Source organism: Cetorhinus maximus, chromosome 1 (assembly GCF_964194155.1).
Source record: "Cetorhinus maximus chromosome 1, sCetMax3.hap1.1, whole genome shotgun sequence".
In the NCBI taxonomy this organism is placed as follows: Eukaryota; Metazoa; Chordata; class Chondrichthyes; order Lamniformes; family Cetorhinidae; genus Cetorhinus; species Cetorhinus maximus.
Window position 1 is genome coordinate 181,441,102 of NC_135879.1, and position 25,805 is coordinate 181,466,906.

The window sequence follows — 25,805 nt, forward strand, 5'->3', positions numbered from 1 at the left end:
GAAGCTCAGTATACAAGTTGGATGGCCAAATAATAGTTGGCATTTGTATGACACACCAGGTTTTTTAATCATTGAAGTTGGTATGAAGAATTTACATTTTATTTTACAGTATTTTAGCAAGGGACGACTAGCTGCTTGGCCTTTCATATGGAAATGGGGCTGGAATCTTCCAAGTAAGAGATGCCCCAACTCTTCAATAACGTGAAAGCAAAATACTGTGGATGACAGTAATAATGTGCTAGTGCAGATCAAGCCATGCAGACAAAGATGACATTCTCAGTCCAGGTTTGTTGGTTTTGATTACGTTTCTTTATTTTCACACAATGAATAACATATGAACAGATTACTTTTCAGTAAGTGCTCTATTGCTAACCTGGTTTTGGCAGCAAAACAATGAGCTTCTTTCAGAAAAAAAGTTTTAAAACCAACAACCATATGTAGAAGCATGACAATCAGCATGCCAAATACATAAGCGCCAATCAACAGCAGTTCATATCTATTCAATGTACAAAAATGCTTCATGAATAAAAACTGTTACAAAAAACATTTCAAACAACAATGTACAAGTTTGCTCTATGTTTAATTAGAATACAAATATAATATTTGTCTAAAATATGTGTACATACAGTCAAGTATAATAACATGCAAATACACTCTAAAAAAGGTTTAAAAACACTATGAATACAGACTAAAATAAGCCAGCACTATGTAAAAGGACCTTGTGCCCCATGTTTAAAGTTACGTTTTTGAAACTTCATTTGCAGTCTTATCAATTTTCAGCAAGAAATTGCTCCTTTTTCTAAAAAAAAGCAGTGTGAAAACAAAACACTGGGATTTGACTAGGACACCCGTGTAGACACATTTGGCAGCTCTTTCAATGTCTTTGTATTGTTTTAGTGTTGCAACCTTGACAGGCTTTTCACTAGATATGATACAATACATTATTTCACATCAGCACTATACCGTGCTTTATCAGACCCAAAATTTACTGTACCTTCATGCCGATTACATTGTTAATGCTGTGGTCCATTTTAAACAATTGTCATTGTCATTTTAATGGTTTTGCTTTTGTGACGTACCAAATTTTAAAGGCAAGGGTTACTTTTAAAACTTGTGTGTTATAGAATATATGAATTCCCCCTCCCCCAGTCCAACTTCAATTAGCACCATTCCCAAACCCCAGTTGCATTAAAACAAGTGTTTGGCATCAAAATGAATGTTAAACTTGATTGAAAAACAGTTAAAATGACAATTACACAGACACGATGATTCAGACAGTTTGAACCCATGCAGGTCAAAGATGTGTAATTACATTATATACAATAGGCTACTGTTTTTGACTGAATTAAGGCTGCCATGATATAAACATTTTGCCTAACTATAACTGCAGTCACAATTACTCATTTTGAAAAATAATTGAAAATATGTTTTGGATTATCTTCATAAGAACACTTAATTTCTTTTTGCATAAGGGGAAATTAAATACAAGAATTTAAAAGCTTAAGGTAATAGTTTTCATTGATTCTCCAGAAAGAAAGAAAACGCACAATTACCAGGATACAAGACAATCACAAATCTTGGGATACATTAAAACAGCCAAGTCTTTGATATTAAGTATTTGATTATTTGCATACAATAGTTTGGGAAATAATGGATTACAACTGACACTGTTAACTGGGACATGATTAAAAGAGATATTCCTTTATAACAGAACTTATTCATTATCACTGACTGACTCAGTTCTGTAATGACAATTGATGGATGGGGTTTACCAGTTAACAAAGGTGATCAGATAAATAATGTAATTTTTATTATCAGGCCATCCCAAATGGTAACAGTTCTGTTAGTTACAAATTTGAATGTAAAATGTTCTGCAAGTTCTCAAAGTCAGTATATTTCCATTTTTCATATTTTGTTTGTGTGCGTTCAGGGGTTAGCATTAACTCTGATGTAATACTGTGAGCAAATTTGGGACATTTCTTAAGAGTGAATTTTGTAATTTTGGAGAACTGTCATTTAAGTATTGCATGGATAAGCATGCTGTGAAATTTATATAATTGTGGAAAATATATATTTTAAAATCTTTGTTAACATCTATTTACTTTGGAAAACTGTAAGGCCATACAGGAGGGCACACAATGTTATATTTTTAAATGATCTAGATTACAACATCAATTCCTACCTTTACAGAAAGTCACTTGTGAACTTAATTGCTCAAATTTTAGTGACACTTGTGGGAGCTGAAGACCAATTATTATTTCTTTAAAAAAGAGTGATTTGCAATTTTCATCATTAAAAGAGTAATTTGATTGAATTTCTTCTAACTGTTTTGTACGATATTGCTTCTCAAAGGATATGCTCGGTGATAAAAGTATAGGTGTAAATAGGAAATCCAGCTGATCCCTTGAGAAGTTCAGGCTGAATCTATTCTGCGCTTTGCACCTCTTTCAGATCCATGATTTCAGAGTAACGTTACTTTCTGACAGGGTTGTCCATCAAGGCGGGAAAATTTATTTTCACTACATAAAATAAACCTGGGACACTTATTGATTGAAAATGCCCTTTAATGACTTTTTTTTCTATTTCTGCTGAGTTACCAACAGCATATGTTGAACTGAAGCAGAAAGTGCTTTATGTGGATAACACTTTTGCATTTAAGGCTCTGTGAGTACAGTATTGCCTAAATGACGGCAAGAATATTTTAAAATTTGTTTGTTTCTCCATTAATCGACTAGCATATATTGATTATAAATCCAGTATATAAGAAACGCTGTTGCAAGCAAAATGTTATTGCTGCCTGCCTTCCCAAGGAATATTTCATTAATACATTCTTCTAACAGGCTGCCAAAAGTACTTGTACTAACTTACCCTTTTATATGCCATTACATGTTGCCCACTCGCAAATAATGGGTCCGTGGATAGAGCGCGGTTAACAGGGAGAAGGAATGTTTGTACAAAGTTGTGAAACTGAATTGACATATTACAATACCAGACATTGACAGGAGAGTCTGGTATTTGTAAAGAATGCAGTGAATGCTGGACGAGGTCATCCCTTTCATATCGTGGATTTTATGAGAAAATGATATTATTTTAAAATTATCCAACATCCGAGTTTCAGTCATTCCCTTCTCATTCACCAAGGAACATTAAAGTGCAGGAAGTTATCAGTGATTGGAGGCTGTAGATTGGTAGCTGGTGGCAGAGATGGTCAAACTGTTGTACCTTTTAGAATTTGTGGTGATTGCCTCATTTTCAGTTTCTTTGGACTTCCTATGTCTCTTCACTTTCTGCCCAACTTCCTCTTTCTGCTTTCTCTTGGTGCCTTTATCTGATTTAGGCTCCTGTTGCTGTACCATGCATATTACAGCTTCAATTGTGTCCATGATTGTGTCCTGACTGGCTGAGGCCAGTGTCTCAGCGGCTAAACTGTACCTCAGACCCCTTTTACTGGGAAGATCCACACACTTCTCCAGCACTGGCATCTGGTCTGTGAAATCATCATCTAACAGCACTGGGTACTTTCTTGGACGGCCTCTCCTCTTTTTCACTATGTTGTTGCCAGTCTTTGACTGCCTTTGCAGCCTTTTAGCTTTCAGGATCTTGTTGACATGGTCCAAGTTCTTTTTTGTTGCGAGGATTTTATCATAATTGCACATCTTCCTGACTTCACATTGAATAGCTTCAATTTCTCTCCTCTTCAGTTTTCTCCTTGGTGAAGAACTGGGGCTTTGAACTGAATGGAGAGAAACAAAAGTAATCAGTTTAATCACCAGATGTACATGATCACTTAATTAGTTTCACAGCATGAAACTATACACTGTCCAATGCCAGACTGATGTTAAAATTGTTTAAATATGCTTTTGAAGTTACAGACAGTTTAATATTTGAAGTTACTTTTGGGCCACTGGTGAAACTCAGCTAGACGACTTGCTCAGGAAATGGAATACAGCTCCTACTACCTAATGCAAAACCTTTTTTTTTTTGATCACTGAACTTCCGTTGCCACAAACTGTTTTTAATGTATCCTCAAGAATAGGGACACAAAAAACCTGGTCTTAATGAAAAGCAGCTTAGAGAAGGGCAAAGGGTCAAAGCAGTAGCTATCTCTCCATGTAGGTCTACCGTACATGCATCAAATGTTAAGGGGTTCAGAATCAAATTTTATCCCAGATTAAAATATCAACTAAGTGCTTGAGACAACTGTGTATAAGATCGATTTCTTAGCAGACAAAAACTATGGTCACTTAAAAGGCCAGATACAGTGCACAGTTTGTGTATTTACAAACCAGGTTCACCTGTGTATTGATGCAAATCTATAGATTGAAGTCACATGAAATGCACTTTGCAAATCACCATCATTAGCAAGCACTACCACCAGGTTATGTCTTCAGGTGCACTATCATATATCTTGTAAAATGTGGGAATTTTGAAAATACTAGCTATTTACAATTTTAATGTTAAAAGATTGTTCCATCATCTCTCTTCCAATATGAAAATGCAACCAGCATTTAGAAGTCATGAATGTTGGCCTTGGCAAAGAGTGACATGAGAACTGATAACTTGAAGAATTATACCTTTAGTATAATGATGCCCTTAGAAAAGTTTCTCAACAGTAGTTCACTGGCCAAATGAAGCTGACAGTGTCCACGTGAAGAGGACAAGCTAAGAAGAAAGATGATAAAGATCTCAAAATTATTATGGATGAGTAAAGCCACTCCACCTACCTTAATTCATCTATACAGAGAAAAACCTACAGTCCTCCCATACCAGCATCTAATAGTTTGGAAAATGATTTCAGGGTCTTAATTTTCTCCTACTTTATCTGGAAATCTGTTTCAAGTATCGATTACTCTGTGTGAAGAGGATTACAGATTTCTGTAGTCTAGAATTATGGGGTAGGGGCAATGTCACTTGGGTATCTAAAGTAGTAACTGGTATTGATAAGGTAGCCCCAGAATAATGCTTCAAAATAAGAAGATAAGTATAAATTTGAATTAGTGGAATGCAAATTTATAACAGATATCAGGGTTAACCATTATTTAGTCAAAAGTATGATAAAGGTTTGGAATGATCTGCCGGACAGGAATATAGAGAGTCAAAACACTGCAGCCATTCAAAATGTAGTTGGATGCTTTAACAGGAGAGTTAGGCAGGATGAGATTCAATGACCCATATGGTAATTTCCCGGCCATGTTTCTTTTATGTTCTTATAAATTACACTATTTAGAATTTAAATTCAAATGTTTTGTATTTAATTTGTTCAGAACTAAGAAAAAAAGGACTGGAGTGACTGGAAGCTTAGAACTTTAATCAAAGCAATATAATTATTGCAGGTGCCACCGATGCACAACATGTTTTCTGTACCACCTCCACCACTGCCGCCCGCACCCCCCTCCCACCACCAATATAAAATAAACAATATTGTCATGATCAATGTCACATAATAATGCTCCCACTTGTGTGGCTGTGGCACTGGTGGGGGATAAAAATCAGAGACCTTTAGGAATCATCAAGGCAACAACAAATTTTGTTTGTTAACCTTAGCATAAAGACCTGTAAAAACCTCTAAAGAATTAGTTTAGCAAGATTTTTTTACAATGATAATTAGGCAATATTTTCTAAATGTAGTGAGGACTGCTTTCAAATGTGCATCACTTAAAATCAAGGCATGCAGTCACTTTAGTGGAAAACAGGTCATGTTTCAGTCCTGCTTAATTACTATTATTATTAAAGCTTGAGCACGCCTTCATAGATTCCCACCAACTTATTCCAAGTTTCACTGAACAGCTGGGTTCATTTGTAGATCTCTTGCCTCCCACAAAAAAGTTTTTTAAAAAAGGAAGACTTTCAAAGGAGCCCTTACTAATGACAGGAAATTCTCAGGAACCTTCCATTTTCTCATTAAGACAGCTTCTTAAGTTTTCTGTTTGTTACCTCAACATATGGGCTGTAGAGAGGCGGCTCGGACTGGATTACTCTAATTGATACAAAAGTGCCTTTCGTAGTGTTGTGGTAAACAGGCACAAACTGGGCTCAATGGCTTCAAGGAAATTGAACACTTCCTGGAGGCTAATGTATACTCTTGCTATCCTGACTTGGGGCGATGGGGGCAAAATGATCAGAGTCTTAAGTGAAGAGATGAACTGACAAGCCAACATTTTTAAAACTTGGAAATAAGATGTACATATATCAAACTGTCATCATGCAGTTTCATCCATTATTAAATCTTCCAGTAGATGATTAGAGACACACTGATCTTTTTAAAAGTACTAGTTGATCTCTCATGGCATTGCACATGGGGAGTTGACCCAGTGTCATCTTTTGATGAAGTGTGATTAAAGAGCAGGAGATAATTGGACAAGGATGTGTATGCAGAACTCAGTTCCTATTTCAGAAATCTATATATGCGAGATATTCTGTCTTGTTATGCAATATTTCATTGATAGCTAATTTATTTTTAAAAATTATGTCTGCGTGCACTCCTTATCAACTTTTTCCATTATAACTTCATACGTCCACATTTAAAATAGGCATAAAAACAAAAAACTACTGCGGGGATAAAAACAGAGATAAACACAGAGATAAAATAGGCATGTTGGGCCAAATTTTCTCTACAAAGGCTGTTACCTCTGCTGACCCACATCTGTTTAAAGGGCCCTGTTAGACCAACACTCTAGGGTGGCAGGGACGGGGTCCAGGATAGAGTTGGGCCTGCCAGCCCTGGAAGCAGATCTTAGGTGGCCACAGGGGCAGATGAGTGCCAAGGCAGGCTGGTTAGAAGGCCTGCCTTGGCTATCTGGGACTTTGTTTCAATTGCTTTAGTAGCTGTTAGGCCCTCTATCCCTCACCCGTCAGGCACCCACCCACCTACAATGGCTCCTCATACACCCATAACATCTCCATGCCAACTCATGCCCTTCACCCACATCTCATGCTCCCCATCCACCCCCACCATGCCTCTTCATACCCTTCATACCATCTCCATAGCCACTCACCCAGAATCCACCATGGGCAGACTCCAGAAGCCATGTGAAGATGAAAAAACACTTCTAGCGATCTAATATAGCTCTCACTCATACACGCTTGATAGTGAAAAACTCCTATATAAAGCTTTTAAATGTCTTCAAGTGGTTAATTCCTGAGAAACTAAACAAACTTCTACATGGATCCCACATTAAAAGCAGCTAATCCTTTAAAAGACTCTTTAAACTGTCAATAAAATGGTGAACACCCTGCAGAGTTAATTGTAAATTTTGAAATTCAGCCAAGCATTGATAATGACCCTAAGGAAGATAGGCCTTGGGAAATGTCAATAAAGATCTCCTCTGAAACTGAACAAACATTTGTTTTTTTTTTCTAACATACACCAGATGGCCTGTCAATCAAAGCAGTCCAGCAGAGATTTTTTTTTAACTCCCACTGATAGCTTAAGCCTACTATTTTCATGTTTACAGAGCAGGGAGTTTAAAAAAAAACTTCAGATCATGATACTTAAACAAACCTTATCCATGCTTCAAGAACGTTTACGTCTACTTCATCAACTTGTGACTGCCACACTGTAGGTTAAAGCCCTTGCAACAGTCAAATTGGGATCAGTTTGAACTCAGCACTAAATTTAAATGGCCCTGCTGAGTTTGGGTTTCCTTCTTGTGTGATTCATGCCCTGTCCCTTCATCCTGCTGGCAAAAATTAGATCTGTTGGTAATGGGGGCGGTATTTACATATCCAGGCCCCACCCACCATTTTTAAAGGTCTGTGGAGTCTTCCTGACTTCGCGAAAATCTGGCCAGTTGACTAGGCTGACATTACAGTGCAGAACTGAGGGAGTGCTGAACTGTTCTCAGATGAGGCGTTAAATGGAGGCCTCTCCTGCCCTCCCATGTGCTTGCAATTATCCTATGACACAATCCAAAGAAGAGCATGAGGGTTCTCTGTTGTCCTGGTCAATATTTATCCCATATCTCTAAACCAATGAAACAGATTAACTCGCCATTCATCGTATTGCTCTTTGTGGGGACTTTGCTGCGCTGAAATTGGCAGCCATGCTTCCCCATGTTGTAACAGTAACTACATTTCGAAAGAACATCATTGCTTAGAAGTGCTTTGGTGTGTCCTGGGGTCATGAAAGGTGTTTTATGAATGCAAGCAGTCTTTTTCTTCAATTTTTATTGGATAGCAGAAATGTTTAGCAAAAAAGGATACCAACATCAGTGATGTCAATGAATTGAGATTGTAGAGGAAAGCATTGTTTCTCCCCTCAGGTTATTTAATACTCTCGACCAACCAAATAGATGACAAAGGTCTTTCTGGTCCTGAACAGTCCAATGAATATGTGGATCAGACTCCCATTAGAATCAGCTGCACTGATTAAGACATCTAACAAGGAACTAGTATTGGCTAGATACTGGATTGGAAATTATAGGTATAAATATTGACTGAAATGATTAATAACTTCATGGAGCACATGGGGCCTCAGCAGCTGGCGGGAGAACAGATGAAAGTCTATAGACTATAGGTTGAACTTGGCATTTTTTTGGCCAGTATGGCTTGATAACACACTGGATAAATAGCATGAGTAAGGAATATCAATCAAGAAATTTCTAATGCCAATGTTGCCCCATCAATGCTTAGAGAAGTAATACATTAACAAAATTCATAATTTCTTCATATAAAAGCACTGTGCCACCAGTGGAGTGCAGTGTTATGTGCCTGATTTGAAAATGAATGAGCCAGTTAGTTACAATTGCAGTGAATGTACAAACATCAACTGCACATTGAGGATCAGGATATTGGAGGGAAAATAAGGGTTCTTGCTCATTATCACTGTCCAGTGACCAGCAAGGCTCGCATGAGGAACAGCAACTCTATTCAGTACACTGCAGAAGACAGGAGGAAAGAGCACAAAATTGGGAGGGAAAAAAACAAACCCAAAGCAACTGGGCCTAATCACTAAAATATTATGGAAATGGACACATACTGACAACTTGGTTCACCTTTGAACATTGTTTTTTTTTTGAAGCCAGGCTCAAAATTCTATTGTTGTACAAAGAATCATAGGTTGGAATGAATAAATCTTGGCATGCATCCAATAAATTTGACCAACGTTGGCTAATTAGTTCATGGGCCAGCAACTAATAAGAGCCACAGTTTATTTCTTAAGCACTTTGTGTGCAGGAATACAATGTGAGAATTCAAATGATAACATTCACCTTTGAATCAATTTTCTGAGCATCTCTGCAGACCTAAGCAACTGTCAACTAACCTGATTCACATGATGGAGATGGTGAAGGTAGGGGAGATGATGCCAGAGTTGAGACTGTAATACTTTCAGTAGAAACAGCTTTCTTTCTGGTCACAATGGAAAGGCCACTATCATTTTTGTGCAATGTCATTTGGTCCAGCTTGGTGTGTGAGCTTATTAAACCTAACAGTAGGAGAAAAAGACATAAATATTACACCACATTATCTCAAAGCCAGGCAAGATTGGCAAAGTAATCCTTGGTTTGGAACTCATGAGCTCTGTGGTGTAAAGTTAGTAAGTTTATTTTCTAGTGTAGAACAGTCAAACTGATTAGGAATGGACCACAATGACATTTGATCTATGCCAGGCTTAGTTATTTCAGTACTGATGCCACTAATATTGAAACATGGAAACATAGGTTGTATAATGCTGACATTACTGGACTATTAACCCAGAGGCTGGGACTAATGCTCCGGAGACATGGCAGATTGGGGAAATTGAAATTCAATGAATTAATAAATCTGTAGAAAAAAAGCTAGTATCAACAGTCATGATCATGAAATTACTGGATTATCGTAAAAACCCATCTGGTTCATTAATGTTGTCTAGGGAAGGAAATCTTACCCGATCTGGCCTAGGTGTGTCTCCAGGCCTACAGTACTGTGATTGACTCTTAACTTCTCTCTGAATTAGTCTAGTAAGCCACTCAGTTGTATCACACCGATACACAAAAGTTGAATAACAATAAAAGCGGATGTACCATCTGGCATTGGCCTTGGCACTGGAAACAAGAAAGGCACACCCTGCCCAGTCAACCCTGCGAGTCCTCCTCACTAACACCTGGGGGCTTGTGCCAACATTAAGAGAGCTGTCCTACAGACCAGTCAAGCAATAGCCTGACATAGTCATCACAATTTTCAGCCAATGTCCCATACTCCTCCATCATCATCTCTGGGTATGTTCTGTTTCACGAGAGATGGCAGCACAGTGGTATACAGTAGGGAGGAAGCGGCCCTGGGAGTCCTCATCCTCAACATTGACTCCAGACCTGGCATCAGGTCAAACATGGGAAAGGAAACCTCCTGCTGATTACCACGTACTGCCCTCCCTCAGCTGATGAATCAGGACTCCTCCATGCTGAACACCACTTAGAAGAAGCATTGAGGGTGGCAAGGGCGCAGAATGTACTCTGGGACTCTGCTCAGGTTCCTTGATGTCGCAGTCAGTCAAATACTACCTTAATGTCATGGGCAGTTACTCTCACCTTGACTCTTGAATTCAGCTCTTTTGTCTGTGCTTGGACCAAGGCTGTAATGAGGTCTGGAGCCAAGTGGCCCGGGCAGAGTCCAATCTGAGTGTTTTAATACAATTTAAAGGATAAAACCACGCATAACACATCCCATCTTTTAAAGATGCAACAGTAGTCTCTTTCAACATGTAATTACCAGTCATACATTAACTCTAAACGGCCATAACAATAAAACAATTAATTTTTAATGCTTCCCTTCTAAGTGTGAAAGAGATTTTGTTTCAAAATTTGAGAAATATGCTTCCTGCCTGTGAGCTAATAAAATGATATTAAAAATAACAAATTTATCCAATTGCTCATTTAAACAATCAGTTTTGGACTTAGTTGCTACATAGCATAAAACTGCAGTGCATAAAGACACTTTCCTAACTTTTGGGGATTTGATTTGGCCCAGATTGCTCATATTACTGCTATTTAAAATTCACTGCCTCATTAATAATGCACCTTATTTAATTCATACTTTAGTTGTTATGGAAATAAAATGGAGAAAATGAAAGCAATGGAAATTTTTTCTGAACACATATTCACATCTTCATAATGAAGAAAAATGCATAAATTCATACTATTATTTGAAAAAAGTTAAAGTTGCACTTTTCAATGTACTGTAATAGCAGAGGCTGTCACAGAGACTTATTGCTTGTAATGAATGCCTCATATTGAAAAAGTTGAATGCAGACAGTGAGATTTGAAACACTCATTTATTATAGCAATCTAGTGCTGTTCAAAGGGTTAACATTGGTAATTTGTGGAATTATACCACATTTGGTTCTAGTCAAAACACAGAGCCAAGTTTATGCCTATAAACCTTCTGATGTTGCCCTCAAACCTCTGTCAGCCACTAGAAGTCTTTCTGAAACACGGCACAAATATAGCCAAGCCATTTATTTTCAAAAACCAACTGTCACAAAACACAGAATGATTGCATTGGATGCTTGATTTATAAAGCCATATCTTGGAAAGAGCAGTCACATCCTGTCGCTGTGTTACTCTACCCTCAAATCAAGGTTCAGCCGTTCCCCGCTCCAGTCCAAAATCAAACAAAGCTCTTAGCTAAAAATGTCACAGACATATGAAAGGTCAGGCTCCTTCAACATCATTAGGAAGGAACAATCAACTTTTTAACTTCCATGTATGTTCTTATAGATAGATTTTTGATCTCTCAGGGAATCAAGGAATATGATGAACTGGCAGGAAAGTGGTATTGAGGCAGAAGATCAACTATGATTGTATTGAATGGCAGAACAGGCTTTGGGGTTGGGGGGGTGGGGGCTTGGGGGTGCTGTATGGTCTGCTCCTGCTCATATTTCTTGTGTTCTTATTCAGTATTCATAACATAGCATAATTGCACACCGGAAAATTCCCTGTTCTTCTCTGAACAGCCTCAGTATTTTTCCCATACACGTAAATCACTGGAAAAACAGTTTAATGCCTCATCCAAATCACAGCAACTCTGCTGACACTACAGTCCTGAATTATGAGCTCAAATCCACAATGTTCTGATCCAGAGCCAGGAGTGCGAGCAATGGAATCAAGTTGACATTGAAGATGTGAACTAACAATGAAACAACTCAGGTCCCAGCATCAGATTACCATTTTTACCACTCAAGAGGTTCAATATCTTCCAGGCTAAAGCAACCCACTTGATTGGTATGCCATCCACCACCTTAAACATTCACTCCCTCCACTAATGGTGCACCATGGCTGTCATGTGTACCATCCACAAAATGTACTGCTACAACTCATCAAGGCTTCCTCAACAGCACCCTCCAAACCCATAAACTCTACCACCGAGAAGAAGAAGAACAGCAGGTGCAGGGGAACAACACCAAGTTCCTTTTGAGGTCATACAACATTCTGACTTGGAACTATATCGCCATCTGTTCATTGTTGATAGGTCAAAATCCTGGAATTCCCTCCCTAACAGTACCTCCATCACATGGGTACAGCGGTTCAAGAGGTGAGGTGAGAGTGACTGCCCATGACATCAAGGCTGCATTTGACCGAGTGTGGTATCAAGGAGCCCTAGCAAAACTGGAGTCAATGGGAATCAGGGGGAAAGTTCTCTGCTGGTTGGAGTCATACTTAGAAGAAAGGAAGATGGTTGTGGTTGTTGAAGATCAGTCATCTCAGCTCCAGGACATCACTGCAGGAGTTCCTCAGAGTAGTGTCCTCGGCCCAACCATCTACAGCTGCTTCACCAATAACCTTCCTTCTATCATAGGCCAGGATGTTTGAGTTGGCGTGCGGGCCTGACATGCCATCACGTAAAATAACGCGTGATGATGTCGGGTGTGCATCCTGACGTCATCGCGCCATCTCGCGATGTTTCGTTCGACGGGTGTGCGCCAGAATCGGCTGCATGCCCGCTGATAATTGAAAGGCCTATTAAGGCAATTAACTAGGTAATTAATTTCAAGTTTACGCTGCCCATCCAACCTTACAGTTGGCAGGCAGGTAAAAGGCCAAACGGCCTTTATGTTTTTTAGGAAACCTCATCCACGAGCGGGATGAGGTTTCCTAAAGCTTTTACGAATGAAATAAAAAGTTTTTCAGAAAAATAAAAACATGTCCCATCTCATGTGACACAGCCACATGAGGGAACGTGTTTCAATAAATTTTTATCACATTTATTTATGTTTTTCAAAAGCGCTTCAATCTCCCTGAGGCAGCTCCGTGCCTCAGGGAGATTGAAGCGTTCTTTCGTGCACATGCGTGAAAGAGCGCTGGCCCCGACTCTCTCTCTTCCCCCCGCCCACAGCTACCGCTCGCATCTTACGCTGGCCGGGCCTTAATTGGCTCACCCGTGTAAAATGGCAGTGTGGAGTCAATTGTGGGCGGCAGTTGGCTCCGCGACCGCCCCACCCACTCCCGCCGACACTGCCCCACGCAGGAAAACATCTGGCCATAAGGTCAGAAGTGGGGATGTTCACTGATGATTGCACAATGTTCAGCACCATTTGCGACTCTTCAGATACTGAAGCAGTCCATGTCCAAATGCAGCAAGACCTGGACAATATCCAGGTTTGGGCTGACAAGCGACAAGTAACATTCATGCCACACAAGTGTCAGGCAATGACCATCTCCAACAAGAGAAAATCCAACCATCACCCTTGATGTTCATTAGCACTATCATCACTGAATCCTCTGCTATCAACATCCTGGGGGTTTACCATTGACCAGAAACTGAACTGGACTAGCCATATGAATTCTTGGCTACAAGAGCAGGTCAGAGGCTAGGAATCGTGCGATGAGTAGCTCACCTCCTGACTCCCCAAAGCCTGTCCACCATCTACAAGGCACAAGTCAGGAATGTGATGGAATAGTCCCCGCTTGCCTGGATGAGTGCAGCTCTCACAACACTCAAGAAGCTGGTCACTGTCCAGGACAAAGCAGCCCACTTGATTGGCACCACATCCACAAACACTCACTCCCTCCACCACCGACGCACAGTAGCAGCAGTGTGTACACCATCTACAAGATGCACTGCTGGAATTCACCAAGGCTCCTTCGACAGCACCTTCCAAACCTAAGACCACTACCATCTAGAAGGACAAGGACAGCAGATAGATGGGAACACCACCACCTGGAAGTTCCCCTCTGAGTCATCATCCTGACTTGGAAATATATCGCCATTCCTTCACTGTTGCTGGGTCAAAATCCTGGAGCTCCCTCCCTAACAGCACTGTGGATGTACCTATAACTCATGGACTGCAGCGGTTCAAGAAGGCAACTCACCACCCACTTCTGAAGGACAACCAGGAGTGGGCAATAAATGCTGGCCCAGCCAGCAAAGCCCACATCCCGTGAATGAATAAAAAAAAAGCAGGCGGCTCACCAACACCTTCTCAAAGGCAATTAGGAATGGGCAATAAAAATGCTGGCTTTGCCAGCAATGTGCAGATTCCATGAATGAAATTTTTAAAAAGTGAAGCAATCCTTTTCTTTAATCTTTGCTTACTGTGCCTATATTAGAAAATTTCTTTATTGCGACTGGTGGTGTTCCCAACAATCTTGGATTCAATGTTTCTCTTGGCTTTAGTTTTTTCATTTGTATTTGCTCGTTTTTAAAAAAAATCACCCGAGCAAAAGGATTCCTTGTACACTTTCAAGGTTGTCTGCTTATCTCCAATACCATTCTTTACATCTCTACTTAACCACCATGCTGCTCTGTAATCTGCTTTGATTAGGCCTTCACCTGAACCACAGTGGGACCAGTGTCCTGTTGAATCATATGACAAGGGATACAGAGAGGACTTCAAACTAAATACTGGTCGTGGAGTGGGGGTGGGGGGGTGGGAGAGGGTTCACGTGAGGGGAGATTTACAAAGTTGAAATGGAAGGAGAAGGCAATAATGTATGGTAGCAATACAGTCAATTATAACCAGAGTGTGACAGGAAGGGACAGAATGTACAAACACAAGTGCACCAGCAAATAGGGTCAGAGTAGGGAAAAATGGTAAAAAGACAGAATTAAAGGCTCCTTATCTGAATGCACACAGCATGCTAACTCTGTTTTTCTCTCCACAGATGCTGCCAGACTTGCAAAGTATTTCCAGCTTTTACTGTTTTGTGCTTCAGATTTCCAGTATCTGCATTATTTTGCTCTTGTATCAGTATGAATGGTGCCTCAGTTTTGTTAATGCAACTCATTGATGACATTCAATACTTTCTTCAATACCCTTATAATTTCAAGCTAGCCAAAAATGATTTACAACTTGAAGAGCTGAATTTTACGTCGATTGGGCGAGCGTGTGCCTGACCCGATCTTTGGCAGGTATCACAGTGCGTTAGATACAGTGTTCTTTCCCCCTCTGGGACCGGGTGTCACAGTGCGTTAGATACACTGTTCTTTCCCCCTCTAGGACCGGGGGTCTCAGTGTGTTAGATACACTGTCCTTTCCCACTTTGGGACTGGATGTCACAGTGCATTAGATACACTGTCCTTTCCCCCTTTGGTACCGGGTGTCACAGTGCGTTAGGTACACAGTCCTTTCCCCCTTTGGGACCGGGTGTCACAGTATGTTAGATACACTGTCCTTTCCCCCTTTGGGACTGGGTGTTCCAACATCATCACACATTCGCATGATATTTCGCTTGGCAGGTGCGCGCAAAAGTCAGAAGCGCGCCTGCCGACAATTAAGAGGGCAATTAAGTCCATTAAATGGCACAACTGTCTGCTATTTTTCGTCGCTCATCCAACCTTACGTTTGGTGGACGGGCAAATCAACCAGGCGGCCTTTGCATTTTTCATGAAATCTCATTCAAGGGCGGGATGAGGTTTCCGTTGTGAAATAAAATAAAAATAAAAATCTCTGGGCAGAATTTTAATCATCTTTATTTTCAGGTGCCTGATTGTGCTGCTCGGACATTTTTTTCCTGCGTTTTAAAGCATTATTGGTACATTTTTCGGCTGCAGCTCCCTGAGGCAGCTCTCTGCCTTCAGGGAGCTTTCTCTCAGCGCTTGCTCGTGCCCATGTTGGCCACCCTCCTCCCACCCCCACCACAGCAGCACTGAGCTTTTCAGCGTGCATTTTACGCTGGCTGTCCGTTAATTGGCCAGCCAGCGTGAAATCGCGGTTGGGGGCCAATCACGGTCGGCGGTCCATTTCCCTGACCCGCCAATCGCGCCCTACTGCAGAGTTAAAAATTCAGGCCTAAGTGACTTTTAGGCAGCTATGGCTGCAATACGTGTACTTGAATAATAAATGCTCATTATAATTTCTATACCCAAGAATAGATCTAACAATTCAGTGGCATGAATCATATAGCCAAAGGGAAAGCTAGTATTATCTTCATGAGCCCAGAGTCAGTTTTCCTTCTATTTGGATGAAGTGTGCTGGTTTCATTATGAACACTGACTGCATTCCAGTTTTTCCTTTTTTTAATTACAGCAGCGTATTGTTACAGTTTTATGCAGTAAATCTGCAAATGCATTAATGATATACCTTTGACAGATAGGGAAATTGGATAAGTAGTCTTGTACTGTACTGATTTAGCATGTACTATGCAATAAAGAGTGGTTAATTCTGCACGTTAGTCTAAATTGCTGAGAAAGATATTCTGAGCTCAAATTAGCTTAGTCTGAATTGTTATGATGGTATCATCACAGTCAGTTATGGAGCTTGTTGACAATATATTAACCCAAAACTTCCTGTGTCCTGGAACCCCTGTGTCTGATGCTGTTCAGACAGATAACCACCCACATCTTCAAAAGGTTCTGACTTCTGATCCACGATGCAGAAGAACTCCCTCAGCGCAGGAATCCTCGAAGACGGCAGCAAAGAGAATATGTGCAGAAACCACGTCCCCCTTTTACAGCACTGTCATATTCTGGTAAATGTTTAAAGGTCCCCAAGCTCCTCAATGTGTTAGTGAATAAGTGTATGAGTGAATGGGTGAGTGTAGGTGTGTAAATGAGTAGGTTGTGAGGCAAGTGGGTGAGTGGCAGGGGGGGCAGGTGGGTAGAGTGGTAGGTAGGTGAGGTGGTTAAGGTGGGTGAGTGGGTGGGGGTGGTAGTTAGTGGGCCTGAGGGGGTGGTCAGGGGGTCGTGGGGGGATGTCGGTGGGGGGGATTGAGTCAGTATGAGTGATTGGGGGTATCAGTTGTATAGTAACCCAGGAGTTAGATGGGATTTTTCTGTCTAACATTTCATGGGTAACTATCTGAGTAAGGAAATATCCGATATCTCCGATTTTAACAGAGTTGAAGACACTTTTGGAAGGTCCCAGGGGAATTGCCCATCGGAAGTTTAAAAATCCTTGGCAGTTCCCACTGAGTCACTGTGGCAGGACTTCCACAGGGTCCTGAAGTGCACCTTGGGTCGTATGTTTGATCTCTGATGACCTGGAGACTAGAAGATAGGGGCCTTTATTTTCAAAGCCTGAAGTGGTGTAATGCCTTGTCTGTATATTCTATTTGCTCCCCTTTAAACAAAAACTGATGCTCAATTCTGCTATCATCCTTGGCAGTCTTTCATCAAAAGTGTAAGTGCTTGTAGTGATCATTCAACATGCCAAACAGAAGATCTCAAAGTTATAGTTACATCTCTTCATCTGTACATCCCTCAAAAAAGCAATTATTTGAATTTAGCTTCAGATGACTGCTAAATCTCTTTAAAAGAGCAAGTAAATATAGAGGGTGTGCTCCTCTCAGCTGGGTAACATTGTGGAAATGTACCATCTGGAAGGACTATTTTTTGAATTTTAATTTTAAACTGCTTCGTCTTAGCACAGCAATTTCCTGCCTAAAAACAGCAACAATAGTGATGCCAGTCTTCAGCCTATTCGATTCACTCCTCTTGATATCAAGGAACGGCTGAAGGCACTGGATACTGCAAGGCTATGAAGCCTGACAATATTCCAGCAATAGTACCGAAGACCTGTGCTTCAGAACTAGCTGTGCCCTTAGTCAAGCTGTTCCAGTACAACTATATACTCGTAGTCGTGGCTGAGTGGTTAAGACGATGGATTTGATAATCCATTGGGATCTTCCCACGTAGATTCGAATCCTGCCGACTACGTTTCCTCGTTATTCCTGATTTCAACCAGAATAAAATTATAACACTGGCATCTACCCTACAATGTGGAAAATTGCCCAGGCATGTTCTGTCCTCAAAAAGCAGGGCAAATCCAATCCGGCCAAATACCACTCCGTCAGTCTATTCTTGATCATCAGCAAAGTGATGGAAGGGGTCTTCAACAGCGCTATCAAGTGGCACTTACTCAGCAATAACTTGCTCACTGACCCTCAATTTTTGAGTTTCGCCAGGGCCACTCAGCTCCTGACCTCATAACAGGCTTGGTTCAATTGGTTCAAACATGGACAAAACAGCTGAACTCAAGAGGTGAGGCAAGAGTGACTGCCCTTGCTACCGAGGCAGCATTTGACCGAGTGTGGCATCAAGGACCCCGAGCAAAACTGGAGCCAATGGGAATCAAAGGGGCCACTGGTTGGAGTCATACCTAGCTGATTATTGCAGAATGTTCAACACCATTTGTGACTCCTCAGAGACTGCAACAGTCTGTGTACATATGAAGCAAGACCTGGACAACCAGGCTTGGGCTAATAAGGGGCAAAGAACATTCATGCCACCCAAGTGCCAGGCAATGACCATTCTCCAACAAGAGAGAATCTAACCATCTCCCCTTGACATTCAATGGCATAACCACTGCTGACTGCTCCACTATCAACATCCTGGAGGAGGAGGAGGAGGAGGAGGTGGGGGGTTACCATTGATCAGAAACTGAACTGGATCAGCCATATCAATTCTGTGGCTACAAAAGCAGGTCAGAGGCTGGGAATTCTGCAGAGAGTAACTCACCTCCAGACTCCCTAAAGTATTCTGTTAAGTGTTTAAAGGTACCCAAGCTTCTCAATGTGTTAGTGAATGAGGGTATGGGTGAGTGTGTAGATATGTATATGGATAGGTTGTGAGTTAAGTGGGTGAGTGAATAGGGTGACAGGTGGGTAGAGTGGTAAGTGGGTTTTGCGGTAGCTGAGTAGGGTGACAGGTGGGCGAGGTGGTAGCTGGGTAGGGTGGTAGGTGGGTACAGTGGGTGAGTGGGTAGGTGGGTGGGGGGATAGTCAGCGGGTCACCATCTACAAGGTCCATGTACACTCTACAATGTCACCATCTACAAGGCACAAGTCAAGAGTGTGATGGAATATTCTCCACTTGTCTGGATGAGTGCAGCTCCAGCAACACTCAAGAAGCTTGACACCATCCAGGACAAAGCAGCCCACTTGATTGGACCCCATCCACCAACTCCAACATCCACTCTTTCCAGCACCGACACACAGTGGCAGCAGTGTGTACCATCTACAAGATGCACTGCAGCAACTCAGTATTACACCTTTGACAGCACCCTCCCAACCACCTTCTACCATCTAGAAGGACAAGGGCAGCAGATACATGGGAACCACCTGCAAGTTCCCCTCGAAGGCACACACAATCCTGACTTGGAAATATATCACCGTTCCTTCACTGTCACTGGGTCAAAATCCTGGAGCTCCCTCCCTAACAGCACTGTGGGTGTACCTACACCACATGGACTGCAGTGGTTTAAGAATGCAGCTCACCACCACCTTCTCAAGGGCAACTAGGGATGGGCAATACATGCTGGCCTAGCCAGCTACGCTCAAGTCCTGTGAAAGAATAAAAATAAAAATTCTGCAATACTTGATTCCACAGATCTACATCTTGCCTGATCTCTACATTGATTGGGGAACTTCCAGGCTGCTAAAATTTCAGACCATCCCATATTGCTGCACAAGCCCTGTTCCTTGTTTTTCACCTCCCTCTGGAGACCTGTCATTTCAGGCCATCTCAACTGGGAACTGCTCCAGTAACATCTGTCAGACGACAAATGAGCAGTCAGTGCCTAGCTGTAAGTGGACATCCAGAATGGTGGGTCTCTGGAGGAAGAAGAAATGTAATTTAAAATACAAATCTTCCTTACTATGTAGTTAACTACGTTACTAGCAGATTCATCCACAAGTTTTGATTATCACCCAGATGGAAAGAGCATTTTAAATTAAATACACTTTCTCATCACATTTTCTGCTCTTAGCCCAAGACCATCTGACATTAAATGTTTACACTCTGCATTATAAAACCAGAGATAAGCATTCAACTAATTGCTGTAATATGATTTTCAACCACTAGTTGTCACTATGATCCTTTAAAAATCTACACTATGGTCCAGGGTTGTCCAACTTTGATACCTGAACCTTGGTAATCTTCCAAAAGATCAAAGCAGCTCAGTTCCATTTGCACTTGTCAGTTCACCCTGTTAAAATTTCATGGATGTTATAAAAGTTCGTTCTCTGGATGTGGCAAGGCTAGCATTTAATACCCACTCATTGTTTCCATTGAGAAGGTGGTGGGGAGCTGCCTTCTTGAACTACTACAGTCCAAGTGGTGCAGGCACTCCCACATTGCTGTTAAGGAAGGAGTTTCAGGAATTTGACCCACTGACAATGAAGGGCTGGTGATATATATTGATGAAAGCAAAATACTGCGAATACTGGAAATCTGAAATAAAAACAAAAAATGCTGGAAAAACTCAGCAGGTCTGACAGCATCTGCGGAGAGAGAAACAGAGTTAATATTTCAAGTCTGTATGACTCTTCTTCAGACCGGTGATACATATCTTTGTCCTAGGATGGTGTGAAACTTGGAGGGGAACCTGGAGATGATGGTATTTCCACGCACCTGCTGCCCTTGTCCCAGAAGGTGCTGTCAAATAAGCCTTAGTGTGTTGCTGCAGTGCATCTTGTAGATAGCACATGGTGTAGTCATGGTATGCTGATTTTAGAAGTGGACGTATGGGTCAGTAAATGGGATGCTGATCAAATGGACAACTTATCCTGGATAGTGCTGAACTTCTTGAATGTTGCTGGAACTGCACACAACCAGCCAAGTGTAGAATATTCCATAACAATCCCAATTTGTTTTGCAGGTGGGTAGAACAGATTCGGGGAGTTAAGAGGTGAGCCACTCACCACAGACTCTCTCCATCTTCTGATCTGCTCCACTGCTATGGCATTTATGTGCTAGTCCACTACAATTTCTGGCTAATATTGAATGCCCCAGGATACTAGTGGGGGATTTGGTGATGGTGATGCCATCAAAAGTCAAGCGGAGGGGGCTTTGCTTTTATTCAGGATGGGCATTGTCTGAAACTTGTGGTGCAAATGTCATTTGGTACTTAGCATGTGAAGCCTGGATGTTGCCTAAGCTTTTCTGCATGGACTGCCTCATTTATTGGATAAACTAAGAATGGAGCTAAGGACTGTGCAATTATCATTGAACAGCTCCACATATGACTTTATGATGGAGGGAAGGTCATTGATGAAAAGCTAGAAGTAGTGGAGATCCAAAGAGACTTAAGGGTCCAAGTACATAGTTTGTTAGAATGCCATGAACAGGTACAAAGAAAATCAAAAAACTTAATGGAATGCTGGCCTTTATACCTGGAGGTCTAAAACACATGGGGCAAGAAGTCATGTGACAGCTATACAACACTCATGTTGGACCACACCTGAAGTACTGTGTTAAGTTTTTGGCACCACACATCAGAAAGGATATTGGCCTTTGAGAGAATATATTGGCCTTTGAGAGAGTGCAATGTAGGTTTACCAGCATGACACTTGGCCTGCAAGAGTTAAATTACAAGGAGAGATATAAATAATGGTTGTATTTCCCAAAATTTAGAAGATTGAGCGGTGATTTGATTGAAGTTTTCAAGATACAAAGGGGAGCTGAAAGGGTAGATAGAAAGAAACGATTTCCACTGATTTGGGAATCCAGGACAAGGGCCTGGTCAGGCCTTTCAGGGATGAATTCCATACACAAAGGGTGGTAGAAGTTTGGAACTCTCTTCTACAAATGCCAGTTGTTGCTGGGCCTATTATTAATTATATATCTGAAATTGATAGATTTCTATTAATTAACTAAATATATTAAGGAATACGGAGCAAAGGTGGGTATATGGATTCGCAGATCACTGAATGGCAGACTCAGGGAGCTAAATGGCCTACTCCTGTTCCTGTGTTACTATGAAGCAACTGAAGAAGGTTATGATGATTGGCCTCCAACAACCACAACCATTTTCCTTTCTGCCAGGTCTGACACCAGACGCTGGAGAGTTATCTCCTTGATCACCACTGGCATCAGTTTTAATAGGGCTCCTTGGTGCCACATGCAGTTAAATACTGCCTTGACATCAAGGGCAGTTACTCTTGCCTCATCCCTGGAGTGCAACCCTTGTGTTCATATTTGTACCAAAGTTGCAATGAGGTTTGGAATCTCATGGTTCTGGTGGGAGGAGGAAAACAGAGCACAAGGTCACTCAACAAATGTTCCCTGTGACTCGGCGGTCAAGATACAAATTAGCTCTGAATTTGGTATATTTGCAATTCAGAAGGGTAGAAAATGTAAGAAAATTGCCTTGATACTGGGAAAGAGGCTCTTCCTAATCTCAGGAAGTATGTTCTTTATGGAATAAAACCTGAATGACATTCAGAATTGCTATATTCACCATCTTCCATCATACAGCCCAAAAGCAAATCAATGGATCACTTAGCACATGCAGCCCATTATCTGAGTAATTTCATGATGAATGCGCATCTCAGCATGAGGCTACTGGCTGACTGGGCACTATCAGACTCACACTGGTAAACAAATGCAATTATTTTAAACTGCAGCATCACATGTTGGCTCTGGTGGAAGCTGGGCAGGAGGCCAGTTAAAATAAGGCCAGTCACTTAACCCCTCTGATCTCACTACCTACCCACTGTGCCTTGATCTTAACCTGCTCTTTAAGCAAGCGAGTAGGACATTTGCAGGAAGTCAGCGGGGTCCATCATTAAATGTGAAAATCGGGTTCAAAAACGTAATTTAGAACAAAGCCCTACCCCAAATGTGGCCAGATGACTCCACCCAGGTCGTTCCCACAAGCTGCTTGGACTATTCCCACAATTCCATGTTAGTAGCTTCCTGCTGCCAAAATTCCATCTGCTAGCCAGCTAGTAAATTATTATGGAGGTGTGGCCTGGCCATTAAGATCAGCCAGGCCTCCATGGCCCTGGACGCCAATTGCAACTACATGTCAAAAGTAATTAATCAGGATGATGTAAGGATGTGAAAGGTTCTACATAAATGGTAAGTGTGTTCCTTTTACTTGGTGAGTCTTAGTGGAGCAGTTGAATTAGAGTATGTCGTGATTGGCATATTTGTGAACTTCAAGCTGAAGTTACACTGTTTAAAGGGCATAAATGTGGTTCAACCATTTTAGCTTCATAACACAAACAATAGTCAAACAGCAAATAAGGCTGGGAATGCAATAATCAAAGTTGTGCATCCTACTCACTGATGAAAGCCCACGTCCCAATAACAGACTTCCACTAAAGCCAGCTTTCAGCCACAGAATCAAACCTTTGCAATGAATGTCTGAGTGACCTAGTTAAGAATCCAGCTCAGCAATTAATACACACAATTCAAATTTTTGGAATGCAAGTACTACAAGAAGCAAAGCTGGTTTGGGTTCACTGGAGAAAAAGAATAGTAGCAGTGGCGAAGCAATCAGTAAGCAGAACAGTTTTACCTTTTTGATTGATAGCGTCTGATAATGTACTTAGAGACCCAGGATGCCAATTATCAAGCATTTGATTTTGTGCTGAATTACTCACTGCTGCTTCTAGCTAAAATAATAAATGAAAGGAGTTCTACGCTTGAATTTAGCATGGCTGGTGGTAAAATTGCTATTATTGTGATTCCACTGATAATCAGCCAAATGTAAGTAATTCATTTTTAAAATAAATCATTTCAGGCAGAACAGTTCCCCCATTCCTTAGCCCTCTCAAATCAGATCTGTCATTTTGGCGGCTGGCAGACTGTAGTTCTGTGTTCCTGCCCACCTGAATCTTGCTCCATTTCATGAGCAGTGGATAGTGCCGACAGGCATGATAGATTCAACTATAATGTCAGTCCATCTGGTTCAAAGTTAAGATGATTGGAGGTGGGGCCAGCTGGACAATATCTACTGGGTCAAGATCCTGGAATTCTCTACCAAACTCCATTGTGGAGGTACCATCATAAGGACTGCAGTGGTTTAATAGGAAGGTCCACCACCACCATCTCAAGGCAATTGGGGAAGGGCAACAAATGTTACCTTCCCTACATCACTCCTCACATCCTGAGAGGAACAGATTTTTGAACATGAAATTCATGGCTTAAAAATATTCTCACTAAGGATAAGAATTCATTAAATTTCTATTTAAAACATTTTCTTTTATAAGCATAAAGATCCTTTTAAATGGGTCACAGGAGCAAACAGGAGTATATCAGGGACTACAAGGGCACCTCAACATGGAGGCACCCTCACTGACCCTGCAGAGCTGCACAGAAATTAGCAAGTGCGGCTGGTCCTTCAGGGTGGAGGGGAAATGCCTTCACTAGATCAGGGTCAGCCACGACAGTGGCCTTTCACACTCGCTGTCCCGGCTCCAATGATTCCCCCAGCCTGCTGCAAGTTGCACCATCAATGACAAAATTCCGAGGAGGCTACAAAATTATCCCTAATTGGGATCTCAATCACCTTAATTGGTTACCCGCCTCCGTGGCACGCGTATAGTGCAGTGTTCAACAAATGGTGCTGATTCATCCCCTTTCAGAGCTTAACATTTGTTAAGTTAGACAAATGGTTAGATAGCTATGCTATAGTGTTCTGTCACTGATCAGTTTGGCGATTTCAGCTTGGTTAAATGTATTGTAAACCACTATTTCACGAGATAACCACTGTTCTCAAAACCAGACTGCCTTGGCGTATATTATTTTTCTTATAATAACTAGGGAAACTGTGAGTTCAGGCTAAAGGACTTGTGTGCATTTTAAATGAACAGAACAAATTACATTTGACGTACACCAGCAGATTTAATGAATGACACTCAGACCTCCATGTTGGTGCAATCTACCACAAGCAGCACTCAGGGAAATCCAGTAACAGCTGTCTGACCAACTGTTTTTCTGCATGCCAGAAGCAATGGATGAAGCATGTAGAAAAGCACACCAGTCACATCCTGAATGCAGGATGATTATGGTGCTCTGGCTAATGTCAACAAAATCAAAATCAGTGCCTACAACATTGTCACTAATCATCTGCATCTGGACCGGACAATTTTCTTTTTTGACCATTGTCCAGGCATTGGCCCTTAACATAGAACTTTAGAGTCTGGCTGATTCTCTCCAGAAAGCACAGCAATGTTCCTGTTCTGCACAAATGCAACCCTCAGTGCCTTCTGTCCCACGTAGACACATGAACCACCCTGACCTTTGTTCTGTTGCAGCTAAACTGCCAGCATCTCATACTCCCCTCCTGTTGATTTTTTTCTGCTCCAAGTGCCCCCAGTGCAGTGGAGGTTTGCAATGAAAATTTCCCTGAGCAGATAAAACAGACTGACAGCAAGAATTGGGAAGTATGCAGCAAGCTGCCAAGTTTAATAATTGCGCGCTGATGAAAGATAATAGAGATTGAATTCCAGATGTCACTAATCTATATATAAGCTAAAAGCATCAATGAAATATGTATCTTCCTCTCGCTTTCCCTGCCCAAAGACAAGTCCAACCCACAATTCCTTGATCTCCATCACAAGTAGGGTAACGAGGCAGAACCCAAATCTACCCCAGCCAGAACAGGGATTAAACCCTGTGTTGTAAACAATCTGATCCACAATGGCCATCCAGCCAACTGAGCC

At 41.4% G+C, this 25,805-nt stretch overlaps 1 protein-coding gene across 5 annotated transcripts in view; it reads right to left on the reverse strand.

Annotated features, from left to right (window-relative positions):
- Nucleotides 1-286: 286 nt before the first annotated feature.
- The window catches only part of setbp1 (SET binding protein 1), a 356,587-nt gene continuing 331,068 nt past the window's right edge, over nucleotides 287-25,805 (reverse strand). For all 5 annotated transcript variants that reach the window (XM_078550626.1, XM_078550635.1, XM_078550653.1 and 2 more), the window contains 2 exons: nucleotides 9,263-9,424; nucleotides 287-3,733 (listed from right to left, as the gene is read on the reverse strand). In XM_078550626.1, coding sequence (XP_078406752.1) covers nucleotides 3,165-3,733; nucleotides 9,263-9,424 — 731 coding nt within the window. In that variant the 3' untranslated portion in view covers nucleotides 287-3,164. The remainder of the gene's footprint in view (nucleotides 3,734-9,262; nucleotides 9,425-25,805) is intronic.